At 39.3% G+C, this 24,263-nt stretch overlaps 1 protein-coding gene across 1 annotated transcript; it reads left to right on the plus strand.

The window, feature by feature from the left end:
* The first annotated feature begins 17,727 nt into the window (after window positions 1–17,727).
* LOC110704663 (protein Iojap, chloroplastic-like) lies at window positions 17,728–24,020 on the plus strand. The gene is made up of 5 exons (XM_021882482.1): window positions 17,728–18,004; window positions 18,950–19,076; window positions 20,613–20,751; window positions 20,886–20,974; window positions 23,380–24,020. The coding sequence occupies exons 1-5, from the start codon at window positions 17,738–17,740 to the stop codon at window positions 23,499–23,501; spliced, it is 744 nt and encodes a 247-aa protein (XP_021738174.1). The 5' UTR covers window positions 17,728–17,737; the 3' UTR covers window positions 23,502–24,020.
* The last annotated feature ends 243 nt before the right edge of the window (window positions 24,021–24,263 follow it).

Here is a 24,263-nt window from a genome sequence, read left to right on the forward strand (position 1 = left end):
CAGCCATAAGTGCTTGGCAAAGCTCAAGTACAAGCTCAGCAGCATGCACAAAGTATCTCACCCCTTAGTTGGTTTTGGGGGTGGAGTAGTGCATCCGGTGGGGAAGATTTACTTACCCATCCGATTAGGAGAGAAGGGAGAAGGACGTCACATGGTAGTCCGGTTCTTGGTCGTTGAGGAATTGACCGCCTATAATCTCATTTTGGGTCGTCCAACACTGAATGAGTCCAAGGCCGTCATCATTCCATCCCTTATGCTACTGAAGTTTGAAAGAGATGATGAATTTGTAGGTTCCTTGAACGGAGATCAGAAGACGACAAGGGAGTGCTACCTCTCAGACGTCAAGCCTACTGTGGCCACATCCGGCCAAGGGGAAGAACCTATAGACCTTGATAAGGTTAAAGAAGCCGCGCCTGCTCCAATAGCAGCCGGCAAAAAGAGAAAGGCCGACTAGTTGGTGGCCATCAAGAAAGAAAAGCAATAGCAATCACTGAATTGGGAACGGTCAGACGAACTCTGTCCCCAACCGGCTGGTGACCACATTGATATCGCTCTGGACGAAACACGTCCAAATCGAATTGTTCAGGTTGGGACGGTTGCTTTTGCACGGTTGGGTGCAGACTTGCACAACCTTCTGAAGGAATTCAAAAACATTTTTGCCTTTAAAATTGAAGAAATGCCAAGCGTCAGCCCGGACCTAGCTGTTCATAAACTTGCCGTGGATCCCAAAAAGAAGCCGGTTAGGAAAAATAAAAGGAACCATGGTGAGGAAAGAAGTAAGGCGATTGTCGCCGAGGTCAAGAAGCTATTAGATGTTGGGTTCATTCGGCAATGCTACTTCCCGGATTGGGTTGCAAATGTTATTCTTGTAAAAAAGTCGAATGGTACCTAGCACATGTGTGTTAACTACACAGAACTGAACAAGGTGTGTCCAAAGGATAGTTATCCCCTTCCAAAGAATCGACAGTCTGGTCGACTTTATAGCCGGTCATGCCTTGATGAGCTTTATAGACGTGTACTCAAGCTTCCATTAGATACCCTTGTGGAAGAAAGATCAAGAAAAAATGGCATTCGTCACTGATTAGGGGTTACTCTGTTATACTATGATGCCGTTTGGGTTGATGAATGCACCTGCTACTTTCTAACGAATGATTAATACAGTCTTCATTAATCAAATTGGGAGGAATGTAGGGGCGTACATTGATGACATGATAGTCAAATCCAAGCTACAGACGGATCACCTTGCTGACCTCCGAGAAACCTTCACCACCCTCAGGCGGCACAAGGTCATGATCAATCCCAAGAAGTGTGTCTTTGGTGTTGAGTCTGGGAAGTTTCTTGGATTTCTGATTGATCAAAGGGGGATAAAGGCCAATCCAAAGAAGGTACAGGCGGTAATTGACATGAAGTCACCTCGCACTGTCAAAGAAGTCCAAATATTAATTGGTTGTCTGGCGGCATTGGGGAGATTCCTCAGCCGATCAGGCCACAAGTGCCTCTATTTTTTCCAATCAATCAAAAAGAAGACTAGATTTGAATGAGGGGAGGATGCAAAGGCGGGCTTTCAGAAGTTGAAAGAACACTTGCACTCGTTGCCAAGGCTTGTCAGCCCTCTGCCACAAAAGGTATTTTACATGTATTAGGCCGTCTCAGACCATGCCCTCAGTGTTGTTCTCCTGGCTGAAAGAGACGGCATGCAGCTCCTAGTCTATTTCACTAGCCATGTTCTCCGAAATGCTGATCTACAGTACCCCATGGTTGAAAATTTTGGCCTTGCTTTTTTCATGGCAGTCAAGAAGTTGAAACCTTACTTCTTGGCACATCCGGTTAAGATCTACACAGATCAACCCCTCAAGCGGCCAATGACAACTTTGGAGTCATCCGGCAGGATGCTCAAATGGGCTATTGAAATGCAAAGTCTTGAAATCACTGTCGAACCAAGGAAGGCAGTGAAGGGTCAGGCGTTTGCCGACTTCATTGTCGAAATGACAAGGCCGGCTGAGCCGGAGAATCTTGACTAGGTTTGGAGAGTGTATGTAGACGGGAGCTCTACTATGAATGCTGTGGTACAGGGATTATATGCTAGTCTCTTAAAGGGGACAAGTATGAATATGCACTACGGTTAAAGTTTCAAGCCTCAAATAATGAGGTGGAATATGAGGCCCTGCTAGCCGAGTATCCGCATATGTAAGGTCGCAGGGGCAAGAAAATTTGACGCCTGCTCTAATTCACAACTGATTGTTAGGCAATACCATGGTGACTATGAGGCCACCCATCCGGCTATGGTCAAATACCTACAGGGGATCAAAGAAGAGGCCAGGATACTTGATGAATTTCATCTAAGTTAAGTGCCCAGGTCTGAAAAAATCAGGTGGATGCTCTCTCTAAGCTGGCATCATCCGCCTCCTGTGATACGCCTAGGTCAGTCTTTTGGGAAGTTATGAAAAAAAGAAGTATTGAACAAGATCCCATTAAAATTTTGGACCGAAGCTCAACCTAGTTGGATGGCATCCAGGCTTATCTAGTAGACGGCACTCTGCCGGATGCATACTTAGAAGCGGCTGCAATGAAAAAACGTGCCGCAAGCTTTGAGATTCATAAGGGAGAAATTTTCAAGAAGGGTTATCTCCAGTCGCTACTGAAATGTGTCACCCTAAAAAGGGGGAAAAAAGTTCTAGAGGATCTGCACTCGGGTTTTTGTGCATCACATATAGGCGGCAGAACTCTAGCAAAAGGGCCAGGCGGCAAGGATATTTTTGGCCTACTCTTATGGCAGATGCCATGGATATGGTGAAGAATTGTGACAAATGTCAAAAATTTGGTAAACTCACACACCGTTCGGCTACTGATCTGACGGCTATTCACAGCCTAGTGCCATTCGCCAAAGGGGGCATAGATATCCTGGGTCCATATACGCCTGCTATAAGCGGATGGAGGTATATTCTAGTCGCCGTTGATTACTTCACTAAATGGGTAGAAGCAGAGGCGGTCAAAGGCATAAAGACAAAGGATGCCATCTCCTTCATTTGGAGGAATATTATCACACGGTTTGGGGTACCTATGTCTATGGTCTTTGATAATGGCCCTCAATTTGAGACGCCTACCCACAAGAGCTAGTTAGGTGATCAAGGGATCTCGCATTGTTTTGCGTCAGTTGGACGTCCTCAAGCAGACGGCCAGGTCGAAGCCTTCAACAAGTTCATCTCATATGGTATTAAGAAGAAAATTGGCGGTCTATGGGCAGATGAGTTGCCTCATATCCTATGGGTCATAAGAACAACTGAAAAAGGGGCAACCGGTGAAACCCCGTTTCTTTTGACATACTACGCAGAAGTCGTCTTGCTTATTGAGCACTATGAGCCAACTCTTCGAGTCATGCTCTATAACGAAGAGGCTAATTGGGAAGCCATGCGGTTGGCATTGGACTCACTCCCAGAGCGCAGGGGCAATGCCGCCTTACGTCATTTTTCCACAAAGGAAGGGAAGGTGGCGTTGAGGGTGACGATATCTCTGGCGGACATGCGCGCCTCAGTGGGGTCGGTTATAGATGGACATTTGTACGCCTCCTCATCCTCATTGACGGCATCCGTCTGATTTGAAGTCGACTTCTCTGAGCCGGATCATTGGGCAGCCTTAGTGCCGTCTCCTTGATCTGAGTTATCTAAAATATTCTCACTCGGAGTGCTAGGTGCACCCAGAATATAATCATATTCTATGTCAGCCAGCGCCTCAGCTGAGCCGTCTGAGTTATAGTCTGGGTCAATGGCCGTCCACTTCGTCCGAGCCATATTGTCCTGCACATGCACAGAGACGGTCGGATTCGAGGAAGAGCAAGGGTGGTCCAAACACTCCCATGCGGCACCCCCAGTCCTAGACTCAGCCGTACCAGGTGTAATACCCCGAAAATTTTTTAGTATATTTAGTCAACGAATTTTCTAGTATAAACTTTTAAATTTATAATTATTCTCAAATTTATATGTTAAATTAATAAATCTTATAATTATTATTTTCCATTTTCGGATTTATTATAAAAAAAATGGCATAAATGGTTTTGGATAAAGGCTAGTAACAAAATCAGTTTTTAATTTCAAATTTTGATCCTATCCCACAAACCTTCTAGACTGATACCTACCATCAAGATTGATTTATAAATATTTCATCATCCTTCTCTACCGTCATTTTCGGGCCAATAAAAAAAAAATACCAAATCCTTCTACATCTTCATTCTTTGGTAAGTTATAATCACTCCTTCAACTTTTACCTTGAACTGCTTCATATATATATATATATATATATGTATACTCTTTCCTTTTTAATTCTTTTCTTCTCAAATGGAATCCTTAAAGAAAAGGAAATAAAAATATATGAAAATCGAAACATCGAATTCGGAACTCAGTACTTCATCAACTCGTCACCTCTGTTTTTTCTAGTTTTTGGTTTCTTAATTAATCATGTTAGTCGTTTTCTATTTATTTTTTCTTCTTAAAAAAAAAAAAAAAAAAAAAGGAAAGTATTGAAGCCGAAATACCGAGTTCATAACTCATCACTGCAACTCGTCACTTTTACTTCTTGTTTTTGGATTCTTAATTAACCATTAGTTGTTTTACTTTTTTTTTTTTAAAAAAAGGATTTCTTTTAGTGAACTGTTAAACATCGCCCGCAAATTCCTACATAAAGCCCACAAAATAAGAGTGAAATGACACTTTTGCCCTCATAATAAAAAACACACAATTTCTCTCTCTACTCTCTACTTCCACTTTCTCTCTCTAAATTATTTCCAGAGCTATGTCGAGGCGGCCCGGCAAGGAAGTGGCGGCACCGGCGGTGGGCGGAAGGCGGTTTGCCGGCCAGAAGGTAATTTTTTTAATTTTTGTAATTTTTTTTTTAAAAAAAAAACCTCCGGCGACGGTGGGGCGCCAAGGCGAGACGCCACCACCACGGAGGAAGCGCCTAGGCAAGACGCCCGTACGGTGGTGGCGGCGCCTAGCCCAGACGCCACTACCACGGCGGCGGCGCAGAGGCTAGGCGCCACGGCCGTGGTATTGGCGTCTGGGCTAGGCGCCGCCACCACCGTACGGGCGTCTTGCCTAGGCGTCCTTCCTTTTTTTTTTTTTTAAATTTTTTTTTTGTTTTTTTTTAATTTTAAATTTTTTTTTCGAATTTTTTTTTTTTTTTTTTAAAAAATTTGTTTTTCTTTTTTTTAAATTGTATGTTCCCTTTTTTTTTTTATCTTTTTTTTTTAAATTTTGTTTTTTTATTTGTTTTAATTTTTTATGTTTATAATTTTATTTCCGTTACTTGTTTATTTGCTTTTGTGTTTATTTTCGTCCTTTTTTGTATTTATATTTTTTGTTTTTGGTAATATTTTTTGTTTTTGTTTTTGTTTATGTTTGTTTTTTTTTTGTTTGTAGTTTATATTTTTTGTTTTTGGTATATGTTTATGTTTATATTTCTTATGTTTATATGTATATTGTCTTGTATATATTTATATTTTTTATGTTTATAATTTTATTTCCGTGACTTGTTTATTTGCTTTTGTGTTTATTTTCGACTTTTTTTAATTTGTTTTCGTTATTATGTTTCGTTATTTACTTGGAGTTAGGCATCGCAATTTAGACCTGGTGCGGGGAAGAGTATTGACGTCGTGAGGAGTACGATCTACTCAATGGAGAGCTCGGGGCCCAGACACGTTAGATCCCGTGGTATTTCGGCCTCGGCCCGCAGAGAACGGGTGCACTGTTCTGCGGACGATCAAGATGATGATGATGATGATGAGGAGGAGGAGGAGGAGGTCGAGGAGGAGGAGGTCGAGGACGAGGATGATGCAGATGAGGATGTCGACGATCAGAGTGGACCATATGATGATTACGGTCCATTCAGTCAGAGGCTTGATGATACGTATGAGACGCATAGGGTAGATGTGCGTAAGGGTCGAGATGGTAGGTTTGTTAGTAGATCTGGCACATCATCTGCGTCCACTGTGTCTGCGGGTAGCAGAAAACGGTCGAGGGCCGTTAATGATTCTTGGATGGTGAGGGGTGAGGTGGCCGGGGGACCTATAGACGGGAGTGTGATTCCTAGCTTTTTAGGACACATCGCTACCCGTATTTGGGAGGACCAGGAGAGGGCTTTGGATACAGGCATTTTGAAATGCCAAACCCGGGAAAAGACTTGTAGGTTTTTGTGTAGCTGGGCTGATGCTTGGCCGGAGGAGAGCGAGATGGTCGGGCGATTGAGGGCCACTAGAGTGAGTCACCTTCCTGCCACCATGCACGACAGGATTGACTGGACGCTGATCACGGCTTTCGTTGAGCGATGGCAGCCGGATACGAACTCGTTCCACCTTCCGTTCGGTGAGATGACGATCATGTTGCATGACGTCGAGGCCATCCTTGGGATTCCCGTGGAGGGAAACCGAGCATCTGTCGTCACTGATGCGGATCAGGCAGATTTACTAGCGGAGCTGTTGGCGGTGGATAGGGCTGCGCTGTACACATCGGCACTTGGTGTGTGGGATCACGGCGGCGTTAAGATCGCAGCCGTCTTGCAGCGATGTTTGCACCCTACGGCACGTAGGACGCAGGACACACAGCTGGCTCCATATGTTTTTCTTCTTCTCGGGTGTACCTTGTTTCCGGATAAGAGCGGGAACAAGCTCAGGCCACGCGACATAGTTGACGCGTGTGAGCCCGACAGAGTAGGCCAGTTTTCTTGGGGGTCGGCTACGCTGGCGTATCTGTATCGCCAGTTAGGATTCTCGAGCCGGGCTGATGCAGCAGGTATCACTGGATGTCTGACGTTGTTACAGACCTGGATATACGAGTATTTTCCTGCGTTTCGACCACACCGCGACCCGGTTCCCATTGGTGATGGCCAGCCACGTGCCTGTGCGTGGAGTCCGCGTGTCGAGAAGAAGTCTGTTGACCGCCTGCGCTCCATACGGTTATCGCTTGACAGGATGTCCCCCTTAGAGGTACAGTGATTAAATTATTTCTACTTTTACAATCTGATGCTTTATTTTATGACTGTTACTGATTTTAAATAATGTGCAGGTGAACTGGATGCCTTTCGGCCAGAACCCTAGTAATAGGGTACCCAGGACCCTCTACATAGGGGCAAAAAGACCTCCCTCACAATCACTTACGATGGCCGATGGCTGTACATTTGGGCCGATGTAGTTTCTCAACTTTTCCAACACCCAACGGTAACTCGCAGCCGTCTCATCCTTCATGACTGCATAACCAATCAGAAAGTTCTGGTTCGTTGGAGCCATCCCAACCATCTCAACCAGTGGGAACTTGTACTTGTTTGTCTTGTACGTTGAATCGATCAAAATCACAGATGGCCAAGACAAAATCATATCAGCACAATCAGGATGGACAAGGAACAAATGAGTTACCTCCGATGTGTCTTCGTCAGATTCAAACCAGTAAAGGTAACCACGTGCTTGTGCCTGGTGCAGAAGCTGCTATATAGGGTTCCTTCCCTCTGACCGTTCAAACCTCAATTTCTGTCTGACGTTGTAGATGTGTCTTCGGTTTGGCTGGTCTTCGGGGAATTTCTCTAACACAGACGCTAATATTTTAGCGGGCTTCACTTGAGCATCACTCATTTCTTTTACAACTAGTTTCGCAGCTGGACTTAGGCCGCTTAACTGCCGATGCCCCACTTTGTATGCTATCAGCTCATGGTTGTGATATCCCCATTTGCCGTAACCCTTCACTTCCCAACCGTCACGCCTTTGATGTTGTCGAACCTTAACTCGGAACTGACACCCACAACCTTTCCGCTTTGAGTCAAACCGAATCGCTTTACTGAAATCTCGTTCTTCTCTTTTGCGATAATGGTCGCATCTCAAAATGCGATCCATTCTACCATCCCGTTGAGATTTATGAGTTGCTACTACTAAACAAAAGCCTGATCTAATTGCAACCTGTTTTGCCCAATCAATCGCTTGTTGAGCATCTTCGAACAGGCCATCATGTACAAAAATCCCACTGTAATCATTTCCGTCTCCACCATAATCCTGTAACAATAACATATAACGTATAAATATAATTACATTAAGATTAAATTAACAAAAACAAACAAAAAAAAAAAAGGGGATTAAATTAAAAAATAAAAAAAAATAAAAAATAAATATATTCCCCTAGTGGCGCCTGGCCAGGACGCCGGAGCCACGGCCGGGGCGCCTGGTCAGGACGCCGCCGCCATGGTGGCGGCGTCCTGGCCAGGCGCCTTGGCCGTGGCTGCGGCGTCCTGGCCACGCGCCACTACTATGGTCGAGGCTTCTCCACCAGGCGCCGTTACCACGGTGGCGGCGTCCTGGCTAGGCGCCACAACCACGGCATGGCCTTTTGGCTAGGCGCCAGCCACCATTTCGTCCTTACGATGCGTTACGAACCTCGTTTTCCGATGACGACGGCGATTCTCCGGTGATCCTCGGCGATCCGGTGCTGCTCCACATTTTTTTAGTGCGAAAAATTTATCTTCGGTTAAAATTATAAAAAGGGCAAATTTGTCAAAAAATTATAAAATGTGGGCTTTATGTAGAGATTTGCGGGCGATGAATAACAAGTCCCTTTTTTTAACCTTTGACTTATGTTTTACCGAAGCTAAATGGCCATCTTCATTATTTATCATTCAACTTATCAATTAGATGCTTAATTTTGGGGTGATTAGATTATGGGTGGTAATATATTAATCTTGCACCCAACTTTTCTATTAGTAGTATAATTATCTAATTAAGGCCATTTATTTGTTTAATTGTAGACGGAGGCTACTAGATGAACGTTTCGGAGGTTATTTACCTTGAGCGCAACTCAAGGTAATTTACAATGTTCATTATCTTTAGAATCCCGTTAGGAAATTCTTTTAAATTATTGTGTGCCAACTATGTGCTTACGTAATTATGTGTGATGAGTGTGTTACCGTATGATATTATGGAATTATATTTTATACTAGTTTTCTATATTTTGTGTACTAGTAAAAGTATTTTTGAAAATTTGATTAATTGGTATTGTATGAGTTTTGAATATAATTAAAAACTTGGGAATTGAATTATTGATTGTACTGGATTGATGGTCTCCAAGGCCTATTGGAAACAAGTCGTAACTAGTGTATCATGTAGAATGGCTATGTTCTAATAATACTGAAATTGAAACATGGTTACTTGGGATTAAATTGATTTGTGCAATACTCGTGTGCAATGTGATCGGACAATTTAATCTATTAAAATGTACATTAAATTAAGAAGGGAAATGAAATCCGAAAGGGTGAAGAACAGGTTGCCCACTAGTAGTTATGGTTGCTACTAGTTGGTTTAAATTAACGTATATTACTGTTTGTCTTCCTCCTAATCAATGGGTATTAGTGAGGGGTGTGCACACTAGGGACATTCTGTTTAATTTATGGCAATTTGGGGTTACACGCGACCCTATGTAAAGTAGGTGGTGACATGGACTAGTCCCGGCTTACTGGCGTTCTCTTTCCCTTTCTTAACTAAAGTAATAAATTTTATGTGACAATTTGATTTTGACTTATTATTATAATGTCGATGAAATTGTGTTGTGTAAAATGTTTTTCGAACTAAATTTATTTATTTTACGGGATGGAGTTGGAATTACTCAGTTTATCTGATTTTGGGAGTTTTCTCTCTTTTCTTGTTTCTGATTTATTTTGCAGGTTGGTAAGAGGGTACTCGGTTACGTGTGAGGAGACATTAGAATAATCACGTAGCTAAGACAATTTAGTTTAATTCCGAACTTATTTATTTTCTTTTTTTAAATAATGTTTTTTAAATGATTTATAGTTTGGATGTAATGACTATTTTATTTTTGCCGTCACTCAGATCACTTAGTTTATAAAATGGTATTTTGTTTTGCTTTGCATTTGTTTTCTATGGAAAATAAGTGTAGTAGTAACACTCCCAAGGTTCGATGGTTGGTTTTGAAAGGTAAAAAGGTTACTCTTATCGTTTTACAAAGACCCGAATTTTGGGGGTGTTACAACAAGAGACCGACTGACCATTGTCCTAGACTGTGCCGTGTGTGTGGTGGGTGAATCCATTATTCAATGTTATATATATAGATACGGAAAAAGCTCGAAAGAGTTGCAAAGAGGAGAGACGGTACCTCAAAGATATTTCTGATAAGAAAAGCGCTGACCGATTGTGATGGGCAGGTGGAAATCAATCAGCTGCTTGAGAAAGGTACAGACGATTGACGGGATGTACCCACCTGGAAAGCAGGAGAACTTGATAGAAATATACCTAGACGGTTCTTGGAAGTCCTAGTTTCTAATTACACAAACGGATGACCGGTTGTAGCTACTTTGGAAGCAAGGGAACTGGTCGGAAGGTACTCAGACAGTAGTCCGGCTGTATCTTGATGAAAAAGAAGGGCAGTTCTGAAAGATGCCCAGGCGGTTCTGATGCTTCTTGTTTGTGAGCTACATAGACGGTATACCGGTTGTGTCAGGCAGAAGAAACAAAATTTAAGAAAACAAAGGCAGGCGGAATCAGAGCTCTCTAAAATCTCCTCTCTCAAATTTTTCAGATTTATAAAAATGAGTAAAGGGAGGGGGGAGGCTTACTTATAGAAGGGAGGGAAATAGGGGCAACCCTATGATTTCCCGGAAGGTAAACCGTCACAAAAAAAAAATACACTTGTCACAGGCGCCACGTCACACCTGTGAGGGGCAAATGGTTTGGGTAAAAATACCCAAGGCCACGTGGCCCAATAAGATGGTGACACGTGTCACCCTTAGAGAGGTCCAAAATGAACCTCTCATCTGCTGACACGTGGCATCCCTAATCATTGGGGAAAAGGCGGCCTTCAAAGCCCAATTCCCTAGAAAGCCCACCATTTCTAGGTTTTCGTAACCTAGAATGGCGGCACAAATTCCCAGACCCTATAAATAGGGAGATATTCCCACCTGGGAGCACATTCAAAAAAAATTATTCACAAAACAGAGCAATCACTAATTGTAGATATTTACTCCTGATCTTGGAATCCGAGAAGATACTTTACTTTCTGCACTTTTTACATCATCCGAACACGATCTAAGTTGATTGTCGGATGCGAAACTCCACCCAACCGGAGTCTCCGTTGTTTTGCAGGTACAGGCGCTCGGAATCCAGTCTTGGTATTGTAACTCTCCCGAGGGACACAGAAAACCCCGAAACAGACTCCATGTTTGAAAATCAAGTATGGGACTTGGTTTATTTGCCCGAAGGTTTCACACCTATCGGTTGCAATGGATTTTCAAGTTGAAACCCGACAAAGATGGAAATGTATCTATATACAAAGCTAGATTGGTGGCAAAAAGTTATAGGCAAATTCATGGCGTTGATTATGATGAAACCTTTTCGCCAGTCGCCATGCTTAAGTCCGTCCAGATTATCCTAGCAATTGTCGCATATTATGATTATGAAATATGCCAAATGGATGTCAAAATCGCCTTCCTTAATGGGATTTTGGAAGAAACTGTGTAGATTACATAGCCGGAAGGTTTTGTTAATCCAAGCAATGTTGGGAAGATGCAAGCTTAAGAAGTCCATTTATGGATTAAAGCAGGGAAGCAGAAGTTGGAATCTGCGATTCAATGAAGCCATTAGTGATGAAGCCATTAGTAAGTTTGGTTTTATCAAGAATCCAGATAAGTCTTGTGTTTACAAGAAGGTCAGTGGGAGTGACATCGCATTCCTAGCCTTATATGTCGATGACGTATTGCTCATTGGAAACAGCATTCCAATGTTGGAGTTTACAAAGACTTGGCTTGGAAAGTGTTTTTCAATGAAAGACTTGGGAAAGGCACAATACATATTAGGCATCAAGATCTATCGAGATAGATCTAAAATGATGATTGGATTGAGCCAAAGTATTTATATTGATAAGGTACTAGCACGATTCAACAAGGAAGGGGCCAAGAGAGGGCACCTACCCATGTCATTTGGTATAACTCTCAGCAAGAAGCAGTGTCCACAAACACCTGATGAGCGAGAGAGGATGAATCAGATTTCATATGCTTCGCTTATTGGATCGATCATGTATGCCATGATATGTACTAAGCCGGATGTATCGTATGCCTTGAGTGCTATGAGCCGATACCAATCAAACCCAGGATAGGTGCATTGGACTGCGGCCAAGAGTATCCTAAAGTACCTGAAAAGGAACAAGGATAAATTTCTGGTCAATGGTGGAAGTAATGATTTGGTTGTTAAAGGTTATACCGACGCAAGCTTCCAGACTAACAGAGATGACTCCAAGTCGCAGTCAGGGTACATATTCTGTCTAAATGGAGGAGCGTTTAGTTGGAAGAGTACTAAGAAAAGCACTACTGCAGATTCTACAACTGAAGCCGAATACTCGACAGCTTCAGAATCAGCTAAGGATGCAGTTTGGATTCGTAAGTTCATTGGTGAACTTGGTGTTGTACCCTCAATCAAGGGTCCAATAGACCTTTAATGTGATAAAAATGGAGCAATTTCTCAAGCCAAGGAGCCAAGGGAACATCAGAAGGTCAAACATGTCAAGAGGCAATTTCACATGATAAGGGAATGGAAGTCCGAGGGTGAAATCAGAATTAGTAAGATTGGAACGGACGATAATGTAGCCGATCCACTCACTAAACCGTTGCCTCAAGTGAAGCACAACAAGCACGTTAAGGCAATGGGAATCAGGCACGTTGGAAGTTGGCTTTGATTTCCCTGTTCATGTGTTTTAATTAAATTTGAGGACTTTAACGTAAAACAATATGTTGAACCATTCGTTTTTTGGAGTAATTCAATTTTTTGAAAAATTATTATCACTCTATTTCTATTTAATTGTGGTTTAGAATTATATAATGTGTCCATTCGATTTCTGAGAATATTCAAAACAGGGTATCAAGACAATGTCTTGGATAAAGAAACACCTGTTAAGTGAACATTGAATATTTTAATCGAAAATCATCCTTAATCAAGGTCATTTAAATCATGGACGATTAATGACCACTTGAGATTAATGTGTAGTATGGTTTATAGCACCGTTTCTTGTGCTACAAGGACATGATTGCCATAAATCATTTGCACAAGTATTGGTTTGGAACTATACTGGATTGACCTATGAGAATACTGTAAGAGATTTAAAATAGTCATAAGTTTTTTTCTCATTATAGTTATCGGAACCTTTCCTCTACCATGAGTATTGTAAGTTCTCTTGTTTGAGTACTGATCTGTGTTGATGTTGTCAAACGTCTGCCGTAAAAGGGAATTATAACGGCAACACTCGAGCGGCTAGGTCCTCTTAGTAAGGGAAGCTAACAATACAAGACTGGGAATGTCCCCCTATTAACTATAGGGAAGATGTCTTTGTTGTTTACAAGGCCTCTCGAAAGCGAGACTGTGAAAATTAATGGTCGTGCTGAGATGGATTTTAGAAATCATCTGCTTATTGACAGTCAAACTCGGAAATCGAGAAACACTTCTGGACGTAATAAGGATGACGAAGAATCTTACCTAATAGTTCATGAAGAGACATTAAGTGACATAGGAAATGGGCTATACACTAACTGCATACTTGTCCGGAAGGACAAGTGGGAGATTGAAAGGAATGGTGTCCTTTGAACAAGTGTATTATTCCGATAGAGGGTTTGAAATTATTAGAAAGCTAATTATTCAGTGAGGTCAAGTGATCGGAATGCCTAGCTGGAGGCCGCTTCCGATCAGTAATATTAATGAATAATTAATATTGCAGTTTAATCTTGACTGAACCCTTCAGGTCACACCCTAATCGAGTAACCGATCCGAGGCGGCGAATTAATCTGAAGGATTACATGAGTCATTAGAGTATTATGAACAAAGACATTGGGTATCGAGCTTAGAGCATCGAAACCGAGCGTCGTAAGTCGAGTCTAATTTAGAATTCGACGAGACGAGAAATCAAGCGAATGACAAGTTCAAGCTAAGTCATAGCCTCGCATTGGCCTAGCCATGCGATTCCTAGGCTAGCATGGGGCACCAACCACATCGCATGGTTATGCCGCAAGCCAAGCATGCATGTGCGTGCTAGGCTCGCTGGCCGAGCAAGCTTCACGCTAGCTCTAGCACGCATGGCTGGGCTAGCAGAGGCCTTGCCAAAGGCATCAGGCAACTGGCGCACAACGGCGAGCATCACCCTTCCCAAGAAACACACCAGGTGCTAGCATAGCACGCTAAGCATCACTAGCGAGAGATGTACCCAGCAGCAGCTCGCTATCAAACGCGGCATGCGTGCTGGGCTTCTCGCACTCGCTGCCGAGCTGGCAGGCCTAGTTAAAGTACCAGGCCGCCAGTTGGGCGTGCCTTGGTGCTCAAGCTCGGGCGCCAGCTGGTGCGTACTGGTTAGAGGCGTGTGGGAGCCCAGTTTTTAGTGGGTTTCTTGGGGAGCAAGGGGTTGTTGGTCCCCCCTTGTGGTCCTCACCTAACCCCATTGCTCACCTCTTGACACTTGGCGTTTGTTGATTCACTTGTATTACAATTTGATTTTTGAATTAAAAATAAATTGAATAAAGTGAATTTTACCAACTCTCCCACATTGATGGGAGATTGGAATTCAAGGCTCCCTTCCCTATAAATACTAATCATTTGGGATTGGGAAGGGACACTTGAGTTGTGAATTTTAAGGGATCTCCAAGAAGAGAAAACCTTAATTCTAATACTCTAAGTTTTTTTAGTCTAGCCCCAACTAAGTTTTGGGGTAGGGACCGTCCAGGTCGGGTCTCGAGGGTGAGAGCCGTTGTAACACCCTAGAAATTCCTTTCCTTTAAAATACCTATTTTTCCCTTTTTAAAATACGAAATAGGAAAATCTAAGACATTACCGTCACCGTGAAAACGGCTAAGGCAAATATCAAAGACACACAGCGGAAGACTATCTTTTAAAAACTCAAATGAAATAAAGTTTAATAAAATCAACTCAAATTTTAAAACCAACTTACACTAAAACAATAACTTGGAACCATTAAAGGCCCTTTAAAACCAAAGTAAATATAAACATTAACTAATGTTAGTGTCAACAATTACATAAATAATTCAATACAATATATAACAAACAAAGAAACATGTAACCCTCTTCGCTCAAACCCATCATGCTTGATATGCTTCACCACCTGAAAGCTTCTCTCTACTTGTCCCCACTACTCGCCATTAGAAATGGGTCGTCGTAGGACCAAGGTAAAGACAAGGCCAAACAAACATGCAAACACACAATCAGCAATGCTGAGTACATAAGCGTAATAAAACACACTAACATGCTTTCATCCTATCAGCACACAACTTACCGTGTAGCACCTGTTGACAAGCATACAAAACATTCAAAACCTAACTAGACTAATACCGATGTTCATTTAATTTTGATTACACATCGAACGGGTTTCCAACCAAATCCCTACCTCAAATAAATTGAGGTAAACTACACCGGGAGCTAACCGGGTATGCAAATGTCACATGAAGTGACTGTACGTTCCGCGCATAAAATAAATAAAAAGGAAAATACAGCGTCATGTACTCCCAGTAGAAGTTATGGTCAAATATAAAGTCGCATAACTCCCCCCATATGTTCATACTCAAGGTATATACGTTCCAAGAGTTTTGGTGCGTAAACTCTTTCACTTTACGTTGCTTTACATATTATTATACTTGGTGATGACTCTCAAACCATAACACAATCAAACATTATAATTCATTCAAGCAATCAAACATATCAATTTAATTCTTGAATAATTAGTGACCACATAAATTTAATAGTTGAACCCTTTTTAATCTACCTCGGTGTCAAAGACACCTTAAACGCATAATGTGTCGCAAATCCTATCCCTCGGTGTTAGAAACACCTTAAGTACACGTAAGCACCGCAATATAATTTATTCCTGTGTACTAAGACACTTAGATAGCTCCTTCCTCATGCTTATAGCATCAATAAAAATTATATGAACAATAATAAAATTCCCTATTCATATTCCAAACCAATTAAACATTTAGTTTAATTAAACAGGCCCTCAATCATGCCAATAATAAAAGTGTGGTTCATATTCAACATGCCAATATAATTAATTCCAATCACCAATTCACCATAAATAATTCATACATCACAAATCATTCACCAACATCAATCCAATCACAAATTCCAATCAACACCTATCATGATACTACTTGGAATTAATTAAACAAAACCTAGCATGCTTCTACACATTCAAACAAATACCAAGTACGCGAACGCACCTTAAATCATCTTTCCAACTAGCCACAATGCTAGAAATTACTCAACTTAAATTCTCCTACAATACCAAAATTATAAAGAAGTATTAATACCTCTTTCACACAAATTTCCTGCAATATATACTATCTTTAAATCACTCATAAACCCTCTAAAATAAATCTGAAATTTTATTTAAAACCCTTACTTTTATTCCCAATTAATGGGTGATTAAAAATCCTTTCAAGAACCCTAAATATAACCTTTATACAAAAATTCCAGCTTTATTAAACCATCAAAAATTGATGTAATTATGTTTAAAAACATTAATTTCAATAGTTTAAATTACCCACAATCCAATTCCATCAATATTCATTAATTTAGAAACCTAGGGTTTTCAATTTGGGGCTTTTTGATTAAAAACTAAATCTGAAAATTATATTAGAACATTAAACCTTCGTTAAAAATAAAAAACTGCCCGAAAACCATATTTAGAGGCTGAATTTGGCCACGAGAGGGTGGTGCTCACTACCAAAGGTAGTGTTTTTTGATTAAAACGTTGTTTACACACGAGAAACACTATTTTTTTTTGTAAAAATCGGACGAGTTAGAATCTAAACATAATTAAAACGTTAAAATTAAAAATAAAGGGGAAGGGAAAAATTAAGGAGAAAAGAAAATAAGAGGAGAGAGAGAATTTACGTTTGGGTGCACTCCACCTTAGGCATATGATGGGTATTTATACCCTCTCTCATAAACTCCTACTTACTACCCATAATCCCTTTCCTACTCAAACTAGGATTTTGACTTTCTTTAAAACTTTGACTATTAAAAATTATCTTTTTTTAAAATAATATGCCCCAATATTTTTAAATCATGAAATAAAATATTTTCAAGATTATTAAATAATTAAAAATACACTTTTAATAAAAATCATTCTTTTTAAATTAATGAAAAACCCTAAATAATTCATTTCGAATTATTTAAATATTTTAAGAAATACTTATTTAAATTAAAAATACGTAAAAAATTACGGGGTATTACAGCCGTTGGAGGCTTACGCATTTGCAGAGCTAACACTTTCAAGTCCGAGCTCTAAAAGAAGCGAAGCACGCGTCAAGGGTATGATCGTCTTTCTCTCTCTTAGTTAATTAATTATGTGATTGTTAATTAATAATGTATGTTTAGTTACTTTAATTTGTGTGCGGATTTTAGGAGGGTTTCATTCCGCGTAGTGTCGGGCACTACGAAACCCAACAAATAAGATGTGCATAATAGAAGTTATGATGCAAACAAAATGCATAGAAAGCTTAGGGCTTTGTAAATGTCTAAATTAGAAAAAGACCTAATGTGAGAATTGGTTAAGATATCGAGCCAAACTCGAAATCGAGTCGAGCCCGCTCGATCCGAGCTTTAACTGAGGCGACAGCCGAGCACCGAGCAGCTCACGAGCAGGCTTGGCTCTTTAACCCCTAGTCCCTACACTCCTTGCCAAAAAAATAAAATAAAATAAAGTTAAAGATAATGCTAATAATATATGGGTCATCTTGTTTCATATTGAATGGGGGCAAATACACAGTTAGAAGCTACGTCAAGTTTGCACTCATGGCGCACAACCTGCTCAATATCTTTATCCCCTCATCTGCAATAAATGCCGGAACCCTGATGTCTTCCCCTTTTCCTCAATTGGGTTTTCGGGGAATTAGGCATTTCTTTAACAAGTGTAATCAATCAATGCAAACTCAAAATTTCAAGCTATCTTCCATGGTTTCTTGCAGAGCAATTGGCTCAGTAAGCCTCTTTCTCTCTCTTAAACCCAGATTTATCTAGTTTGCCTGCCTTCTATTTGATGTATGTATATTTATATATATTTTTTATAATATTAATTTGTCATATGAAAATTTCTGGTTTAAAATATGAAGAAAGTGAAATTGGCCAATGGGTTTCTTCAGAATTGAGAATTGATGAAAAGGGTTTTATTGGTTTTGAAAAATTTAACATTTTGTATATGCTGAGTAGCCTAGGTTGTTTGCTTATTTTTGGGAAAGTTTATCTGTGCTCAATAATTTCAAAGCCTTGTTTATAAGCTTATTATATATTCTAGAATGTGACCATACTTGTAGTTCTAGTTGTTAGTGAATTTTATAGAAATTTTCGCTTCGACAATTGCACCATTTTGACATTGGAGGCTTTGGTGTATTACTAGACTATTAAAGGGATGAGGAGGAAGTGAATTGGGTCATTCTCCCTTCTCACTGCTCTTTCCTTTTGCATACGAGTGTATAGTAGAGGAGCCTGTCTCGAACACTCGACTGCTGCTGCTCAGCGGTTCTATCGCAGCTAAAATTAGTGTTAAATGTAATGTTACTCAAACTCTTCATTTTATATCAAAGACCTTTGTTGGAAGGACACTTGACACATCTATAAGTTCAATTTAGGCCCAGAAATCTTGTAATTTTTTCATAAAAGGGAAATAACAAAGGTTCTGTATCTTACATTGCGTGGGTTCAAACTTTGTTGCCTAAAGGATTCCCTATTTGTTATTGTCTAATGGATAATTTTGAGGCTTGGAAATAGGTTGCTCGAATTTTGTTGTTGTTGTTGTTGTTGTTGTTTTTTCTTTTTTTTATTTTTTATTTCTTGATTTGAGTTGGCACTAGTGCTTGATATACTGCTAATTTTGTTCATATAATGAGAGATGCTTTTGAGCATAATAAATGGGATTTAACTTTGCAGGATATAAATGAAGACACTGATGATATGTTTGATGATCTTTTCGAAAAGCATGGAAAAGTGGTATTTAGAAGTAAAGACCAGAAGACATCTGGTGCAGAAATTGATGATGATGCTGAGAGTTTAACATGTAAGTACAATCCATGATTGCTAGATATTAGTGCTAGGCATCTTGCATGTGTCTATTAATCATCTAGTCATCTACGATGACTGTTTTTATATAAATAGGAAGCTATGCTTTATTGCTTAGATCTCAGTGGTAGTGTTACACTGTTACCTCAACTGCCGCTCTGATGCTTATAGGAAAAGCTCCTTCAATCAATCAATCAAAGCCTTAATCCCATAATGAGTGGGGTCAGCTACATGAACCAAAAGTGATTATTCCGTATAGTCATCCACAAAAATCTTTCTCCTCCACCCTTACTATCAAAAACTCATTCTCATGCAAATCCATATGCTTCATATCCTTCCTAACTCCTTCCAACCAAGTCATTTTCAGTCTCCCTCTACCTCGTTTAACCTCTCCATGATCCCACTCTTCCACTCTTCGTACCGGTGCTCCCTGGGTCTCCGTCTTATATGCCTGAACCAACGTAGCCGAGTTTCCCTTAGTTTACCATAATCTTACCAATTTTACCATAATCTTACCAATCTTACCAATTTTGTTATATGACTGTACCTATACTTTGACATTCCAGGATGGATGAATCTTATAATGGATATCTAAATTAGTAAGTGCCATAAATCTATATTAAGGAATTGACTCCCCTAGAACAGTCTCATTTTAAGCTCTCAAAAAGGCAGTACAATCTGAGTCTTTACTATATTTGGTTTTTTTTTTTTTTTTGCAGATTATGTTCGTAGCCTTTCTAACTATAAAGTGTATAGGATATTGCACACTTGTTTTGTGTATTATAACTCCTGAAACAACCTTAATATATCTATTTCTTCATGGATGCCAACCTTCTTAAAATTTGTTTTATAGATTCAATTTCCGGGAAACTAATTTGTCAGTGTTTGTGCAAGTGTATGTTTAAGTTTTACCTTTTTTTGCTGTAGGGGATAATGCATCTTGTGCAAGTGTAAGATAAGCTCATTGATTTGTAAACTCTCATCGTGGTAAAATAGTTCATGCATCAAACATACAAATTAAAGGTCGAGAAGTGGCGGACAGCTTTGTTGTTGATCATGTGGATGATATAGATTTAAAATAGTAGGAATTATTAAAGGCATCTGGACAAGGTTCTTGTTTCTAACTTCTCTTTATGCTCATGTTCTTTGGGTCTTCTTTGGCATATCCTTGTGAGATGTAAAATGTGATTGCATTTCCCTTTTCTCCCTACATGTTGAACTTCTGATCATCCCTCTGTTATCGAACATTTCTCAAATTTGATCAGTCCATCACATGACCCTCTAATATGCTGTTGAAATCTGATCTCGTTTTGCATTTTATAAAACGTATTTGGTGTGTTCTGTGTTTCCTGGCGTCTTTGCTGAATATCTAGCTGTTGTATCATTCAGCAGATTAGTTGCTTTCATCTTTAACCTGCATACCTAATTATGCTCTGAATTACTGTTGGTTTCTTGGCAAGTTATTCTTGTAACAAAATTGCATCATATGACTGGCATGAAATTACTGCAAATTTACACTTGTGAATCAGTGCAGTTGCTGTGGCGATGGCCAAGGTTGCAAATGAGGTAAAGGCTGCGGATATAAAAGTTTTATTTGTAAAACCTCTTGTATACTGGACTCGGTTTTTCATAATTGCAACGGCATTTTCTCGTCCTCAAATCGATGCAATTAGGTATGCACATGGCTCTATACTGTGCAATTTCTGCTATTTAAATTTCAGTGAGGCTCAACAATTTCCTTTGTTTTAAAATAGATTCAATTGTTCACTGTCTAGGAAATATGATGCCTATTACCTTTTTGTTACAGGACAAAAATGGCAGATCTCGCTGAAGAGAAGTTTGGGAAAATTCCGAATGGTGACTTAAAACCAAACTCTTGGACACTATTGGATTTTGGTAAGATTTTGAATTTTTTTTTTTTTTTTTGTTTGGATCTAGTGTACCGCTGTTAAATTTGCTGCAACCATCTTATCATGGAGTTTTGTCTGAGAAGCTATCCAGTCCAATTAATGAGCCGTGAGCCGTAGAATGCATATGCACACCTTGAATTGGACTTGATATCTTGATGACTTGCCTTATGGCACGTATTGATTATCACTAAATTCTGTGCTTTTTGTGCATATGTTATCAATATATGAATGTTGAATGGGAGTTTTGAGATCATGTTGTTTACTTTCTTCCGCCTGGCTTGTATCACATCACAATTTACTTGTCAACTTTAAATCTTAGTATAAGGACTCTTAGGCCCTGTTCTCTTCACATGATTTTTATTAACTGAATTTTTTTTTTTTACCTTACTTAACTATTTTTACTGAAATCAAATTATTTTTGCCAAACATGAATTTTTTATTGAAATTAAGTTAGTTTTCCTGAACCTGAATCACTTTTTCACTTAAGTTAACTTATTATTATTGATTCACTATTATATTTGTTCTTTAAAGTTACTTATTTTAACGGACTGAACTTCTTTTTACTGAATTGAAATTATTTATGCTAAACTAAACTTAATATTGCTAAACTTAAATTATTTTAATGAAGTTAACGAGAAAGTATACTAGGCCACATATCATCCCCTCTTTCCATACAAGAGAGAGTCATTCTTTCACAAAAAAAATGAACTTAAATTATGTTTACGAATGTTATTTGAATAAGGTGAAGTAAACATTAATTTTACCGAATATTACTTAAATAAGGTGAAGAGAACAACGCTTTAGAGTGTATTGGTTCCAAGATCAAGTAAGAGATTAACCTGATGACTTTCACGCTTAAACGGAGTATGTATAAGCTGCAGTTGAGGAGTACAATTTGAATCTGATACCCAAAATAAATTATAGTGTTCATTGACTGAATGAAAACCTGTTATAGACTAACCTAAGGAGGGGTAGTATAGGTATTCTAGAAATATTAGTTTACTAGGTTAATAGTCCTTAGTATAAATAGAGGAGGGGAAAGAAAATGGTAGGCAGAAATTGTATTAGGGAAACCTAGAGAGAGTTATGGCCTCAAGCCATTGTTAGAGAGTGATAGCTTCAAGCTGTTAAACCTATCCTTTGTAAATCTTTTGCCATTTTCAAGCATTAGTCAAGCTTCCATCTTTCTAAATTCAACAAAAATCAGTTTGTCAACTTATATCAAAGAACCAATCTTTCTCTTTATTTTACTGTTATTAGCGTGAGAAACCCCTTTGATTTAATTTTTATATGAGCATGCAAAAACTAAATGTAACAGTAATACTTCTTCACAAAGTCACCTCAGGGTTTTTCATTAAGTTTATGCTAAAAGCATTATCTTTGAAAAGAATTTCTTAGGTATGTAGAGTGGTAAGTGAATTGAGAAAGAATTAAATTAGAAGAGGATAACTCGATGTTTACTATTTCCTGGGAAATCATGTTCTTCCTGAGATAACTAGACTACTTGCCTTTTTAGGGAAGAAGCATAGCATATCATATTGCAATAGAACCTCAAAGGTCGACCGACTTTTCTATTTTAATTTGTCCGGAAATAATACTTCCTCTGTTTTATAAAATTCGCTACACTTGACTTTCACGTGGGCCACTACTAACAACATTTTAAATAATAAAATTTTACATTCTATATATTTTTTAAAAAGCAATTGGTTAAGATTTGCAGTTCTTATGAAACAGGGAAAGTACGTCAGTCTCTGAATTTATTATGAAAAGCTTCAATTTCCTGTGTTATTTCTAATAACAAAGACAACCTGGTGACATGGGCGCATGGCAGAAATGTATATGTTACATAAAAAAGGATGCATATAACCACAGTTTTTGAACAGAGATCCCTCATCTAATGTAGCCTATTGTTGAAGGAACGGAAGGAGTATGAGTTTTCTCCTGTCTTTGTGACATTGAGATTTTGTTGAGTGATAACAATTCTTGCATCCGAGTACCCCTGAACTTCCCTGAATTGGCAATGTGGGTCTCTCCACATGTTTTCTTCCATCCCAAGGAGGTACGAAATTGAATTTGGACCTCTACATAGGTCCTGCAGTCATTGCCGGTTCTGGTGGTAAATTACCCCTTTCCCCTTAGCTTTTCCTTGCCAAAGATTGACAAGTTTTAGATGGAGTGCCTGGCAGTTAAGTTTGGATGATACTTTTTTTGTAAGCTTTACCGTTGTATTTCAATATGATTGCTCTTTTGTACTCAGTAGATGAAGGATTATCGTTAACTCGTGACTTATCAGTCGCTAAAATTCTAAGGGGATATCTCTTGAAGACTTGAAAGTATCATTACATGTAAAATTAAATGGCACCAAATAACTTTTGCTCGTCTGTGATACAGGAGATGTTGTCGTCCATATATTTCTTCCCCCACAGAGGGAATTCTACAATTTAGAAGAATTCTACGGCAACGCCAAGTCCATTGAGCTGCCATTTGAGGATGAAAAGCCATTTCTCCGGTAAAAAAAATCTGCTTAATTAATGGCAACAAACGAGGAGCTTCCAGGCTACAGCCTGACAGAAGAAAATTCTGAACCATTTTGTGGCCTCCAACCCTGTCCATGGAGTTTGAGTCTTTTGACTGTGTTTGCATCGAGCAGTGATATATGCTTAGTCTTGGCTCGGTTTCATTTTTGATCTGTGAGCTGGTATTGTATGCTGGAGGTGAAGGAAACTAATGTGCAATTATCAGTGTAGGCCAGATTGAGTGCTGTTGTTTAAGTTCAGGTCTATAGTTTATCAGTTAAGACATGTAGGTTGTAAAACTCAAGGCCTGTAGTATATCAGTGAAGGCATTTGTTAGTTGATAAAAATAGATTCATCGCTTTGCTATTTTATTTTATTTTTATTTTTCTTAGGAAGGATTTGGATATAAAGATATCATCATTCCATTTATTAGCTTAAGCAAAGATTGACAAATACTTGATCAGAAATTAAGTGCAATATGTGACTTTGCATGGTGTATGACTCTTTTAACTATTACTAAAATCTTTCATAATGTATCTAATAAATATATGCAAAATTTGAAAAGTTTGAAGATGTACATTGAACCAATCTTATGATAAAATTTATGTCTATAAGATAACAAAGATATGGTTTGCCTTGAAAACACCCTAAAAAAAGAAATAGGTAACAATCACCACCACCACCAAGGCACCAAGGAGATAACATTAATCAAAATTATTGAAGATTGCCTGTAATCTGGCTTGCTAGGATGGTAGGATG

Source organism: Chenopodium quinoa, unplaced genomic scaffold, assembly GCF_001683475.1.
Source record: "Chenopodium quinoa cultivar QQ74 unplaced genomic scaffold, ASM168347v1, whole genome shotgun sequence".
Taxonomy (NCBI): Eukaryota; Viridiplantae; Streptophyta; class Magnoliopsida; order Caryophyllales; family Amaranthaceae; genus Chenopodium; species Chenopodium quinoa.